This window comes from Aulostomus chinensis, chromosome 14 (genome assembly GCF_037954235.1).
Source record: "Aulostomus chinensis isolate RoL2024-O1b breed Wild chromosome 14, RoL_Achi_v1.0, whole genome shotgun sequence".
In the NCBI taxonomy this organism is placed as follows: domain Eukaryota; kingdom Metazoa; phylum Chordata; class Actinopteri; order Syngnathiformes; family Aulostomidae; genus Aulostomus; species Aulostomus chinensis.
Genome location: NC_141333.1, coordinates 6114279 through 6129744, shown reverse-complemented (window position 1 = coordinate 6129744; position 15466 = coordinate 6114279). Strand labels below are relative to the sequence as shown.

The following is a 15466-nucleotide window of genomic DNA, read 5'->3' as shown; positions in this document are numbered from 1 at the left end:
TTTTGTGTACACCTGTTTGAATATATGAGTATTTTGTGAAGTGTGTCTTCTGATGCTGGGGCCTTTCTACTGAAGTGAGAAGGGGAGAGAGAGTGAGAGAGTGTGAGAAAAAAGAGTGAGAGAGTGATAGAGATAAAGAGAGTGAGACAGAGAGAGAGACAGGGAGAGAGTGGGACAGAGAGAGAGAAAGAGAGGGAGTGTGAGAGAAAAGAGTGATAGAGATAAAGAGAGTGAGACAGAGAGACATAGGGAGGGGGAGAGAGAGAGAGAGAGAGAGAGAGAGAGAGAGAGAGAGAGAGAGAGAGAGAGAGAGGCCACCTGGGAAATTATTCCTGCTGCAGCCTCAAGCATGAAATTGAAGCCGTCCGACAATGCAACTCACTGGATCCTTCCGCTTCATATTCAAAAATAATTAACTAGCGCAACCTCTTGCCTCCTTGCTATAATATACTGACCTTCCTATTGTCTCAGCGCGCATACAGTACACACACACACACACACACACACACACACACACACACACTAACACCAGGCAAATCCCACCTCGCGACACGGAGGCAGGTGCATCTGACGACAGTAGGGACAAGGCGAGATGGAGCAGGAGGGTGTTTCAAGTTCAACTTTCAACTTCAGTGGTTAGCCGCAACGGACAGCTGGCGTCACAGCGCTGGACTCATTGGAGCAGCAACAGATAATTACACATCAGACACAAGTATGTGGTCTCGCTGCCAAGAGCATCCACACGCCTCTGTCGCCAAATTAATAGATTTTGATATTCATAAAAGGTAAATCCATATGAGGCCATCACTGAACGTACAGAATGGTCCTAAAAACCATAAGCATGGAGTCGTCTAGGCTTCATACATATTTTAACAGGACTAGAGGGAATATTTACCAAGCCTGCTACGAACTACTGGCAGGAGAGGCCATTTGTCGGGGTTTTTTGTTCCATTAAGCCCAGTGTCTTCCGAGGCTAACGATGTGCGCGGCTGCAGCTCAGCCCCACTATGATCTGACGCTGAACTGCCGTGACACGTGCTTTGCATGCAGAATTGTAAAAAAAAAAAAAAAAAGAACGAAGCATAAACACGCTGGTGAAAATGACTCAACTGTGGAGCTGGGTTGTGAGCTGGGACTCGAGCCTGCAGCTGCGTGATGAATGATGGACAGGAGTCAAATAATGACACTTCACTAATTGGTGACTGAATGAAGGTCAAGCTGAATGATCGCGTGATGGAGACGGTGAGGATGATCCGACCTCCGAGCAATCAAAAAAGCCTTGTTTGGAAACAGTTTGGGGTTTTGGAGAGAAATCAACAGCGAAATTACAAAACTTTACGAAAAACTAACTTCACTCATTGGCAAGGGCATGGACCCGATAAGTAGAGTTGATGAGACGGGCCCTGGTCTCTCAGGAATAACAACAAGGTACTGCGTCCTGATTTGTTTGTTTTATTTTGTTTTTTTTAATCCTGATTGTGTGTTCAATGTGAAATAATGTGGATATTCTCCATTATGTCATAGGGGCAGGGCATGATGAGCTTAGGCCACAACGTTTAATTATTGATTACAGGAAGGGACAGAATGAGAGCACACAAGAGGAAGGCTGGATAGAGAGGAGTATTAGGGAATTAGCTGGTGTGCAGGTGGCTTTAGATATAAATTCAGGAGATAATCAAACTGATTAAGTTTGACTCTCTCAGGATCAAATATTCATGGAATCCATCTCATTTTAGTTGATATTTCAGTCGACACAAATATTCCACCAGTGCAGCTAAAAATGTGTGGGAAAAGGTATCAGATTTACATTTCCTGCTGATGAAGTATCTGTCATACACAAAGAGCAGCAGCTTTGTCAGCCTCGTGTCAATGGCTGATTCTAAGTTTTTGCATATATTCAAAAGCAATCATGACTACAGAAATATCCTCCATCATAACAGGTAAATACTGTATTTTCTCCTCCAAGACAGTAAACTTCAGCTGTTTTACTGTCCATTATGAACAACTTATTAAGGGTTTCCTCTTCGGCAGCGCTAAGCTTATCATACAGAAATGAAATTGATCAAGTCAGGAATGCCTCGCTGTGAGCTGGAAAATTCATAACTACAAAAGGAGGGCGAGAAGTCATGCTGTGATGAGAGGCTGCGCTTTGACAGTTTGTTTCTTTAGATAACAGAATTTCATCAGATGAAATGAAAAAAGTAAAAAGCAAAGTTTGAAATCGTTGCGGTTTTAATCCCCTACAGTGTTGAGTAAGTCGCTGTATCAGATTATCAGTTAAAATTAAAAAAAAAAAAAAGAGTAAACACTAAAGCGCTCATGTTTTATTACTATATTTCTAACTTGTACTGACAAATTTGACTCTAGTCTTTGCACTGTGCTAATATTTTGAGCAGTAACGGTGCGAGAAGTTCAGGGGTTATCATTTATAAAAGCGCATACAGTACATGTGTGCACTAAAGCCCAGTGATCATATTATCAGAGTTATAAAACGGTGCGTGTGCTCGCCTCCGGTGATCCCGGCATCAACCGAGAGGAACAGAGATTGATCATGCACCACACACACACACACACACACACACACACACACACACAAGCGCGCGCGCGCACCACAATATTTCTATGAGCAATCAGACCGCTTCACACTGTGGCTGAATCGCCATAATCTAATTCAATAATAGATTGATAGATGAACCTGATTCATGTGGACTGATAATGAGGATGGAGTGAAATGAAATTGCAGCCCCAAATACACAAAACATGGGAGTGTGTGTGCGTGTGTGTGCGTGTGCGTGCGTGTGTGTGTGGTGTCTCCAGTGCACTCCGACAGCTTGTTTTTACTTATCAGAAAAAAAATATTAAAAACTATTGATGCTCTGTTCCACAGTTCCTTCATGCCTTTTGATCTAATCTCAGATTTCTACAAGCAGTGATGATAATTTGATCAAATCCACTCTGTGCTGCAGTGGTGGGGAATGCAATGGTGACAGAGCACTGACGGAACACTGCTGGCGCACTTTGATTCGGCTCATCTGAAAGGCTTTTTTCTTGTTTGCGTGGAACCATTACAGCTCATGACATGTAAAACTGCTGCTTTGGACTATTTCAGTGGGAATCTCCAATTAAGATAATAAAATGTTAAGCCCCGAGGGTGCTGGAGGTTGCATGTTCACCTCAATGATACAGTGGATAACATGATAACTGTAAATGCTTAAATACCACTGCATCCATTCAGTAAGTCCTTGGCTTCAGCTGTAACAAACTTACAGTATAGTAGTACCACACACTACATATATATACTACAAAGTTTACTCTGATTTTAAAGTCACGGCTGGATCCTTGGGGAGTAAAAGGTTGACAGACACAATCCGTCTTAAAACTACCACCTCATCCTCTGTGTCTCTAAGACGTTGGTAGACATGAGTCAGACGTCCACATTTCTCCCCTCAAGTTTGTCTTTCTAGATCTAAACTTTTGCATGGGAAGGAGCAGGCGCCGGTTTCAAGCACCATTTTTTTTTTTCCAAAAGTTATAAATGAGACCCCTGGACACTGGACCTCATAAAAGAACTCAAAACTCATATTTCCTTTTGAGAGATTGAAAATGAAGCAGCTTTAATAGACCCAACTGAGCCGACCGAAACGAGAGTACCGCATATTCTCGTCTTTCTACTGTACCGTGATGTGTGACCTGAGATTACTCCACTTCTAACATAATTCTCATTAGTATTTGCTCCACAAGATTCACAATGAGTTTAGAAGCTTTTCAGCAGAGCCATTGTCAGCGTGCCTCTGAGTGTGAAATGTGCCTGAGTAGACTTGTGATGATTAGATTACTTTCCTGGATGATACAAGACTTGCATGATATGAATATCAAATATCCCTCAAATAATTCAAAGCTTAACTCTTGAACAGTTTCTCTCTCTATGGCCACATTTTTGAAGCATCACTTGGAGTCACCAGGGACTGGCGAGAGAGCGTGTTACATGCTGTTCCAATATGTGGTTGAGTGAGGTTGGCAGAGTGTCTGATGTTGCAATTCAATAACTTTTATCTACTGTATACAGGGACACTTGGCTGCCCAGAAGGGTTGACTTTAATCCCTGTGTGGAGTACAGACACCATCAACACGCGCGGACACGAGGGTGGAGTGCGAGTAATACTGGAAAAAGTCTCTTCAATCAGCAGTGATTGTCCAAACTGCAGAATCTTGCTGATGCCACTCAGAAGGAATGAATGCTGACTCTGACATGTCTAGACTGCAGAAAATCTGAGCTTTGATGTCTGGTACACGGATTACGGACATGGCCTCCCCCCCCAAAGCACATTATGCAAAGTCAAATTGTGTGAGAATATACACATGGCCAACACGTTGCAAGATGATGAGTCATTTTCATGGAAGCAGGAAGAAACTGTGTTGGATTCTTGTGTGATTTGGTCTGAGTTAGGATTTCCTGTAACTGACACGCGATAATGAAACGTCGGCAGTGAAACAATGGTTTCGTTTCATGAGGGTGCTTAAGAGTTTTTAATTGATATGCACTTGGCCCACAAATTCTTCTTGAACAACAGATCACATTTGAATATCCTGAAGAGTACAAGCAAGCCACAGCGGAGTGTGCCATCGGTCTCTACAGAAGACAGTTTCATCAGCTGGCAGTCGGTCTGGTCGGGTTGCATCAGCCAAAATCTCCCCAGTTACTAAGATAAAGATATTTACTCCATTTAACGACATGGATTACTTCTTTTTTGCGTGCATGCGTTGTTTTATTGATCTCGAAACTTAACGGTTAAATTATTGCGATAAATAAGTTCATAAAAAAGTGAATAGTCTCCTTATGGAGTAGATGGTATTCTGGGCACACATCAGCCACCTCCAAGGTAAAAATGTTAACTGGATCCGAACCAAAATGTTTATGCTGCGATTTTTGCTTGGATCTGAGTGAAAGACTGACTCAACCACTGTGACGGAGGTGTGTGCAGCAAAAGAACTGGGGAGAAAAAAAAAGCTCGACGTTGATTTTCTAATTCTGCACTCTTACTTTGAAGCCCATGAACATGCCATGACGCAAACCTGCGAGGTTGAAAATCGTCCAGGGTCCTGAGGCTAGACCAGGTGAGCGCCACTGTTGTAGAACGTAGGCAGGACATCTCTGCAGCGCCACAATACGTAAACTAAAAACTGTATTTTGACTCACAATTAGCTTTTAACAAATATTGCACCTTTCTGTGATTTGAATTTCGCAGTAGGCCATATTGTGACTTTGATTTAATTCAGATTAATTGTGCAGCTCTAATGAACACAGCCTTATCTCATGGGCTGGGAAATTTGGAGGTAGTAATTAATGGAGTGGTTTAGTTGACACTCACTGAGCAGCGTGAGCCTGTCCCAAGTGAAGATAATGAGACTTCAGGTACTGTAAACCAGATCCAGGCTAAAATATTGTTTTATATGTACTTGGTAGGTTTATTTCACTAATAGAGTTACTCTCAACTGGTCATTTGGAACTTCTTAGACCTCTAATACGACTTGTAAGGCGGCTGGCGTGACGGTGACAGGACTCTGTGTGTACTTCAGATTGGTGTAGAACAGTGTGCCAATATGCACACAGTGATAGAAGCCTTTTCTCCAGAATCCCCTGAAGACTAAGATTCATTTTCAGATGTGTAATTACAGTCAGCTAAGAAGCCTGCGTGAGTGTGTGTGTGTGTGTGGTTTAAGAGACACTGTCGGAGGTCCATAGTTAATCAGCAGTCAACCAGAGGTCTCAGGGATCAGCCTATCGATTCTCTCCCTGGGAAACCAATTCAATCAAAGGCATTACTTAAACTGAGCTCAGATCAGAAAGTGGAGGACGTAGAGCAATGGAAGGCCACGGGGACACCAAAGTGGATTGATACTCTTCGGTAAGCTGGTTCACTTCTATCTCTACCCCTCGCTGGGACTACACAGCAGTGACAGTGATACAGGTTAAAGATGAGCTTAAAATAACAGAGAAGGACGGATCAGATTATGGTGATACGGTGTTGGAAGTGAAGGGACAAAATATCACACAGCCAAATTCAAAGATGCTATAATTGTAAAACATTCATCCAACCCATCCTGTGGTTTGGGTTTTTTTTTTAACAGTTAAATCTGCTTGTGGGAGCCGACGCCTGCTGGCCTCAATTTGTTTGGAGAATGGATTCAATATTCATTCTTACACCTGCATCTTTAGGAGTTAAGCCTAAACAATTGGCACTGTTACCATGACGACTGAATGATGTGGTGTCTACAGAAGACTATGAGTCATTAACCTTGGACTGGTCTTCCCACCAACATACAATTATGGTTCCAGATACCAGATTGATTATCAGCAGATGATGGGAAATTTATATCACTGATGAATGTCCAGTATGGAGATATTTTTACAACTCCATTTGTGCATGGGCAGCATGTATCAATGTCAATATAATCTGTATAAAACAAAGTTTCTATGATATTATCCTACTGAATAATACATGTAAAAACTGTGAATGTTCAGAATTGTCTTTGGTTATTTCCATAACATTTAGAAAAACCCACTGATGATAAATTAACTGCACTGCTTCCCCATTGCTGTGCGATGGATGACGAGCAAAGATGAAGAGACTTGAGTAAAACTGGGCTGATTTAAATAGCAGCCATCAGATTGATGCCAATACAGTGAAAAGGATGATGTGCTGATATTATTGTGCATCCCTGGTTTGAATTCTTTTAATATGCCTCTTATTGCTATGATCTGGCAACGCAGGATCTAATATGCATCATACTGAAGAAATAACTTGATTTCCCAGTGATTTAACTCCTTGAGATGGCCAGACACTCTCTTTTTTTGATGATCGCAAGACAAATAAACATGGAGACACACACTCTGTCTGACCTTGATCAGACCTAATGAGACGTAACCGCGAGTCCACTAATCTGATGACACGACTTGTGATTCATCTTGTGATGAATACTAAACACAAGCATTCACTCTAGAGGTAGACACACACACACACAGTCTTATGAGGGTGCGTGCACACACACAGACACAGACACAGACACACACACACACGCTTGGCCTATCCCAATCAGATTTATTACTTCTTCAAAGGGTTCTTTGATCACCTCTTTGAAAATCATATTCATAAAAACTGCAAATAGGAGATGGCCTGTAGTTACAAGCATATTGCTAAGTTTTGTGATAAGGCGGAGGAGCAGAGGCTGGAGAGACTGACCTCTAGTCGTTCAGCTCACTTCTCTGTCTTATCTTTGGTTCTATGTGAGATTAATATGCGAATCCCTGTGGAACGTCAGTGAATTTCATGGTCTGTTAGGATTCAACTCTTTCTCCTGGCTTCAGTGCTGAACAGTTTTAACTCAATTACTCCACAACTTACTCATGAAGTTTACGGAGGACCATACAACCCCCCCCCCACCAGACATCCAGAAATCTACCAACCTGCTGACTGAGGTATCGGGTTTTTAATGGTCAAACAATCGTGGGGGCTGCTGATGGAATACATTAAGACAATTCAAATCCGGACCTGCTGTGACCTTCATCGCCCACCTCACACTCCTCCCACCCTGCTGTGGTCTAGCTAGCAACCTTTGAATACTGACTTACCTCTGACTTGCTGCTGATTAAAAGCCCTGTAATCACAGTGGCTGTATTCCATTTGATATAATTGCAGCCGCCAGCGAGTGCAGCACCTGCCAACCTTTTAAATAAGACTCTAAGAGGTGAAGTCTGTTTGCCGACTGCGAATTACGCCAGTGAACGGAGAGAACAAAGGTTGCAGCAATCATGTAAGCTCATATTTAAGAGTGAAAATGTTGCTGACACTGATCGCACATACATTTGTACAAAGGTGGGCCCGAATGTAATCTTCTTTGTTACGTGGCCCTTGACAGTGGAGTTATATTACCCAGCTAATGTTCTGTTTCTTGTTGGCGAAGTCGAAGAGATGTTGCTATCAGGGAACAGATTTCCCGGAGGCTGTCAAGTTATTAGTAATTGTCACTGGCCTTTGTATGGCGTATCAAAATAGTGGGACGGCAGGGAACATCTCGTCCTGTCTCAACAGTTATGATCAGACCATGTGTGGAGCTCCTCCATTTGATGGTGAAGCCAAAAGAAGTAGAAAAAAAAAAAGCATCAGAGTAATTTCCAGAGGTGATGTGCACGAGAGAAATGTTTGGCAAACTGGCTGGAGTCCTGCAAAATGTCAGCAAGCCGACCGACCTTGGGAGACTTTTAAACCTAAGGAGAGGATGCAGTATGTGTTCTAGTACCGTTTGGTCTTTGTGTTTGTTTGTGTGCACTTTCACTACGAAATGAATTTTGACACAAAAATAAGAAAACGGGCATGTTGCACTGGTTTGTTGCCGGTGCTGCTGCTGCTTTCATCGTCTCTCTCCTTCTGTCTCTCTCTAATGCACACAAACCAAATGTAGCAAGTAAAATGTGTGTGGTGTGTGTATTGACCTACCTGACTGTGTGCACATGGCCTTCCACCGGTTTTTGTTGACAAGTTTGCTTTTGTGGCATCGTCTATGTACATGTGTAGCTGTGTTTGTGTCGGGTCAGCTACTTACTGCAGATTGCATCAGCCTCGTCCGAGCCGTCTGCACACTCCGGTTCTCCGTCACAGCGCCACCTGGCAGGAACACACTGTCCATTCTTACAGGCGAAGTCTGTGGTTGCACATGTCTTTTTGGCTGTGGAGACAGAGGAAGACGCGCCGCTGAGTCTCAGAGAGAGATAAAGCAGTGAATGTAACGCAGTCATTTATAATGCAATCAAGACGAAACATCTGAAATTCAGAATTGTTCTTGAACACCACATTCAAGCCAGTTTTTCTTTTAAATCATAAGGAGGTAAAGTTATGCAGTTAATCAGCAGGCTGTTGGCTTCCTTCCTGAGAACATTTTGAACTTGTAACAAAACCTGCGAAGCATCGAGTGTTTGATCAGCTGTTTATTTAAGGCATGTTTTCAGATTCAGAGCTGCGATTCCTTTGTAAGACGTTTCCTGAGCCGCACTGGTTCCTCGACCCATGTGTCTCTGCGTTTGAACCGGATGAGTTGCATGAAGGCACGGACCTTCACTTGCACTTGAAACTGTAGTATTACAAATCATGTCAGCTCTAGGATGTGGTGACGATGCTCCAGAGTGTGACGTTAGGAAGTTCCTAGGCAGTCCAACACATCTTTGAAGCATATACCAAATGTCTTTTGGCTCCACCCACAAGGTGGGTACAGTATGAATCACGAATAACCTCTGCAAAAGAGGTAACGTTTTCTGAAACAAACTGGTTCAGACGGCACATTTTCAAGTTCCAACAGATGTTTTATAACGCGCTTCTATTAACGGACTTACCCTCCGTCTACTCACCTACTGAAAACTAGGTGCAAGCTTGTCAAAATGCACTGTAAGAAAAATAAACCCAAAGCAATCTCCACCCAATGTGTGAGCCAAGTGCAGTGATGAGATATACAAATCTGAGGCTACAATTTAAAAACACACAACGGTAGTGATGACTCAAGCGTGAGGATGAAATAAGCTACGGAGCAAGATTCTGCTTTCACATAAATATTAATCACTGCTTTATCCGAGGAAATACATGTGTGTCTCTGTTTGAGTTGTGTGTGTGTGTGTATATAACTGGATTTCTCTTCCTTACACATTCACTCTCACACATCCTAAGGCAGGTTTAGGTTGTTCTGTATGGATGACATTCATATACGACGGATCTTGGTGCATAAGCAGCAGTTTGTGTTTGCATCAGCAACTCCTGAGAGGCGCGGGATTACTGCAGTCTAAAAATAATTCTCAGTTTTGGAGATGGATGATAAAAAAAATAGTCTTCATAATATGTTTATCATATGCTAATATTTTAATTAAAATATACAGTCGAAACAAAAACATTAATCCAGAAAAAAACTCAGCTGAGGGGGAGAAGAAGATAAGGAACCTGACCGACTGTACTGAGCTCGTATTGAATGTTCACATCCTGTGGTGCTGAATTTTAGAAATTCGGACAAGTTGATGAAGATGATACTGTAAAGGTCAAGTGAAAGTCTGCAGGAAAGCCATCCCTCTCCTGCTCAACCACACACACACACACACACACACACACACCCTTGGAATTTAATACAAGACAATGTTGTTTACTTACAGTAAGTGACATGAATGAGTAACAAAAAAACAACTGGATTAATCACTTTAATATCCTCTGACTAATTACATGTCATGACTTGAAATGGGGGGAAAAAAAACAGTTTAAAATAGTTTTATTGAGTTTGTGGACTTAATAATTATTGTTGGCAAATACTTACATTGAAAATGCTGTTGTTGCACTGATTTTATTTCTGCTTTTCCGTTCTGTTGCCATGGATTTAAATCAGAACTTTAAGCGCTGACGTCATTTTGTGTGGACCCCTGCAAGAGCAGCGTCTACCTCTGTCGCGTGGATCCAAATCAAGAGATAAATGAGAACATAAACCCACACAACTAACATGCTATTATTCAGTTGTATTGGGGGGAAAGAATTAGATGCCTGTTGTTAGTAGTTGGTAAATATCACCGTTTGAAGTAGGAAATGTGTTAAATATTCCAGCTCGCATGTCAGCTTAAACGCCTTCATTAGAGCACTAGTTTCATTCTGTGCCATGATAAATGAAAGCAGCAAACATTTGCACTGAATAACCTGGTGAGCTTGAATTGTGATTTCAATTCCAAAGCAGAAAGACATAAAAATGCAGGTCTTGTTTAATCTGCGCAGTACCTGTCTGCAACTATCACATAGAGGTGGAGCGACGGTAAACACAGAGAGATGACAAGGAAAACTGATTCAATGTTAACCTGCTGGTTGGTCAGAGAAAGATTTATTCTGCCCTTTGCGAAGACTGACATTATAGCAGACCCCAGCTCAACCACGTCTTCCCTTCTCCTGTTGCTGTGTCCCTATTCTCTGATTTCTTGCTTTCTATTTACCTTCCTCCCTGACTAGGACTCTCTAGTCCCGAGTGACGTGCTTTTTATCTATTCTAGCACTGCACCTCCTTCAATTTTACCTCACTCATTTCTGTCAGACTTTTTCCTTTCCTCTCCTTTTCCCTTCATACAATCAGCTGCTGCTGAGTGTGTGACTCCGTGGTTGTCTCCGTCCTTTCTTCAATATGCCAAAACACGTCATCCACATGATATTAGAACACACAGCTGAGATGCTGTCAGCTCCTCTTGCATACATTTCATTATTACGGCTCCCACTTGTGCCATCAGTCATTACTCTGCCTTTCACCACACACCACAGGACATCCAAGGCTACACACATAAACAAGAAGGCTAATAAGCTGCCTGGCTTCTCCCGTGCCAAGTCACATAAAACTGTGTTTACACGGTTGGACCAATTCCTTGAATACTTCAGTAGTCTCACATTTTGATGAACAGTACTTCATTTGAGGTAAATCCCTCGCAATATTAGCTCATGGCTAATACAGTTGAGCTGAGATGATGAACAAGACCTCTAAGGATGGAAATCAAGTCGTTTTTTTTATGCTCACTCCCTGACTTGCTGAGATTTGAAAGAGAGGAGCGGTAATGTAGCAAGACCTAAATTAAAAAGCCAGAAGACAATCGAGTCACCTTTCCTGGCTGGGAAAGGGTCACACAACCCCCCATGAATCTAAACTTGTGGTTCTCTTCTGTTTTGAACAGAAGAAACAGGATATAAAATGGTAATTCTCTATTAGTGCCTGTACATTTTTTTAACACTCTTTCACAGAAACAAGCTAGCAGTTTCCTCCTTCCATCCATCGTGATCTTCCGCTTATTCCTTACTAGTAAGGGTCATGGGGGGGCTGGAGCCTATCCCAGCATCTACGGGCGAGAGGCGGGGTTCACCCTGGACAGGTTGCCAGTCCATCGCAGGGCCAACATACAGAGACGAACAACCATTCACACTCACATTCATACCTACGGTCAATTTAGAGAATTCAATCAGCCTCGTCCCCAAATTGCATGTTTTTGGACTGTGGGAGGAAGCCGGGGTACCAGAGAGAACCCACGCAGGCACGGGGAGAACATGGAGACTCCACACAGAAAGATCCCGCGCCCGAGCTGGGACTCGAACCCAGAACCCTCTTGCTGTGAGGCCACAGTGTTGACCACTGCACCACCATGCAGCCGCAGTTTCCTCCTTGTTTTACTAAACTAAACTAATCTGCTCACTAACCTGCTGGTTGATTAGTCAATTTTCTCCCACCATAGAAAACATTTTCTATTGTCTTTATGCTACTTTTTTTTTTCATAAGACCCATGTGCTCCAACTTCTCCAGATTTATATAAAATTATATTAACAGTTTGGCTTCATATTTTGTCATAATTCAAGTGTAAAAGCAGTAGTAAATAATGTAGTCACAGGTGAATGGAGGTTAGTGAGTTGAAGTCAGTCAAAGTTATTGATTAATATTATATGTGGCCTCACATTCAGCAACCCACATTGGTTTTAAAGTGAGCAAGTGATGTGATGTGTGTGACATCACGTTCACGTGAGGGAAAATGGAACAGTATATGTCACAGTTAATTTCACTTGTAAGGGGGGGGGGGGAATCAACGCAACACACTTGCACACACACATTTCCTTGCCATGCGTCTGACATTTTCCTGTATTTTTCATCATGGTCAGGCAAGGCATCGCTAACACACCAAGCGAGTGCTTTCTCTTGTTCATCGGCTTTTGCTGTCAAGGAGAGGGATTTCTTCGCTTCTCCCCGTGACAGAGTCAAGCGCTTCGATTTTCCCTCTTGCTTCCTCCATGCAAGGGGACCACCATAGGCTACGTGGGGCTGTATTTGGTTCTACAAACACGGGACTGGACCCTGAAGATGCCAGTCCAGTTAAAATACGCCGAAAACATGGAAGTATTTTCACTGCGACATATATACAGGACTTCCTCACAAAAAACAGTGGTACTTCAGCTACAGTTGAGAGGCTGATGAGATCAAATTGTTGCCTCCAAACTACAGTTGGGTACCCAACTTTGGTTCCTCTGTGGCGCCCACTTTGATTCATCTGAGCTTAAACAGACCCTCATATGCCTGAGCTTGACTTTAGTACTTGAGGGTTTAATCTCATCAGTGAGCCACTACGTGAGTGTGCAGTATGCCTACACGTTTTTATTACACCATTATCATTTTTTTTTGCAATTAATAAAGAAAATTCCCTCTAATTTGATTTTTTTGATGTGATTACAGTCAAAACACCTCTCAGTGCCTCTGGTACGACAAAAAGTTCAGCGAATTTACAGCAGCATGATTGTTGACATTAAGGAAAATAGGGAAGTCTCATTTTTTTACAGTAAAAGGGGAAAAGAATTCATCAGTGTGTCACTCTGAAGGGGGAGGGGCAAGTGCATGATCTTGGATCACATGCTACAGTAGGTTCGTGGTAGTAAACAAGAATACGGAGGACAGAGGAAAGCAAAAACACGGGAGAGAAAAAAAATGAGAAACTGAAAGAAATGTGAGAATGCAGCAGGACTGAAAGAGGAAGAAAGAGGAGAGGAAATAGATTGTCCCCCACATTGTTGTGATCAGCTAAAGAGCTGAAGAACGGAGCGTGTCAGTGGAGGGAACGAGGCCGTTAATCAGCGAGCAGAGGTTGAACTGCAACCACCAAGGAGTGGAGAATACTCCGAGAAACGCATGTGTGAATGTGTGTGCGTCAGCGAGAAAGAAAGAGAGGGACGGGCAAGAAGTAGACAAGTATAATATTGGTCTTGTGAGGAGATTAAAAGCCTGTCTGGTTTTCCAATAATGAGCGGCAGACACAGAGATATTGTAGAGAAAGGACCAGAATACAGCAACAGCACAGCAAAGCCTCCCAAAGAAGAGAGACAAAAAAATAACTGGAAGCACTCCGAGAGCGCTCACCACCACCGAGGCCGACTCTTGGCCCCCCTGCCACTTTTCTGCTTGGACCCTAATTGAAACCACGAGCTGTGATGAGTGGCCCCATGTACCCCCCCCCCCCCCCACGCTGTAGAGTCTGTAGAGTGAGAACACATACCAATATGTCTCACCGCATAAAAAACACGTTTAATTCGGTGCAATGCAAGCACTGTTTGTTTTATCAGGTTTACTTCCTGGAGGCTCTAGATGGCGCTGTGACTTAATTCAAAACAAACTCTTCCAAATAGTTTGAAGTAAAATTAACCTCTATGTTAAAATGTGGCCAAATAGAGCCGCAATCAGAACACCACAGACAAATTATGGTTATTTTTCATTTTTGTGGCAGCCGAGTATTTGGGACACTCATCTTGCACCTGTGTTAGAATGCAACCATGTACCACGCACAAACACACACACACACACACACACGCTGTGTGTGTTCATATGTGTGTCTATACACTTAAAAGCAAGAGATGTGGACAGAGACCCAGACAGCCGGCCAGATCAAATATACGATGTGGTATGCTGCTCACAGCACATCAAAAACCCCCTACTAGTTCAAAGAAGCTGGTTATCATTTCATGATCTCCAGCGCTCAACGCAGGAGAGCTTCACCTCAGCATGGAAGGTCTCCGCATTCATCAGTGACTTTGACCAGAGCTGGACAGGAGCCCCTTGGTAAACTGGAGGTGAGGAGCAGAGGCCGACTAGGCGGCTTATATTGCTAAATGAAGGGTTTTTGTTTTTTTTAAACGTATGCATTAGGGGCAGCACAGTGGTACAGTGGTCAGCACTGTCGCCTCACAGCAAGAAGGTTCCGGGTTCAAGCTCGGGCGCGGGATCTTTCTGTGTGAGTCTCCATGTTCTCCCTGTTCCTGTGTGGGTTCTCTCTGGTACTTCAGCTTCCTCCCACAGTCCAAAGACATCAAGAGGGGACGAGGCTGATTGATACTCTAAATTGACCGTAGGTGTGACTGTGAGTGTGAATGGTTGTCTGTCTCTATGTGTTGGCCCTGCGATGGACTGGTGACCTGTCCAGGGTGAACCCCGCCTCTCGTTCGCTGGGATAGGCTCCAGCCCCCCCAAGACCCTTAACAGGATAAGCAGTAGAAAATGGATGAATGTATATATTAGGTCATCGTCCTCCGTATTTTATTTCACTTCCTTTGCATAGCACCTTCTCTACCTTAACAATACTCATTTACATGATAGAAAAAACTGATCATGTGTTAGTCCAACAAAAAACAGACAAAACTCATGACTGAAATGAGCTTAAGTCAGTCCTTTTTGAATACGGATGAACACACTCAGGTAACACAGCCAGGGATTGATCACTTCAGGCGTGTATGCGGCTCAGCGGTTCTCAAACCAGCCTTGGAGTTCTGTGCGTGTTCTGTCGGTCTTCCAGCGTTTGACTGCATCCAGCTGCAAGGAGGCATACCGCCACCTTCAGTACTGGAGGTAGACACACTTCCCTAAATGAAATAAAATATTTTCCATTTCTTTT

The 15466-nt window shown here is 43.0% G+C and overlaps 1 protein-coding gene across 6 annotated transcripts in view; it reads right to left on the bottom strand.

Moving 5' to 3' along the window:
* The window catches only part of lrp8 (low density lipoprotein receptor-related protein 8, apolipoprotein e receptor), a 164622-nt gene that overhangs the window by 76195 nt on the left and 72961 nt on the right, over positions 1 to 15466 (bottom strand). For all 6 annotated transcript variants that reach the window (XM_086224794.1, XM_086224791.1, XM_086224793.1 and 3 more), the window contains exon 3: positions 8602 to 8724. In XM_086224794.1, coding sequence (XP_086080920.1) covers positions 8602 to 8724 — 123 coding nt within the window. The remainder of the gene's footprint in view (positions 1 to 8601; positions 8725 to 15466) is intronic.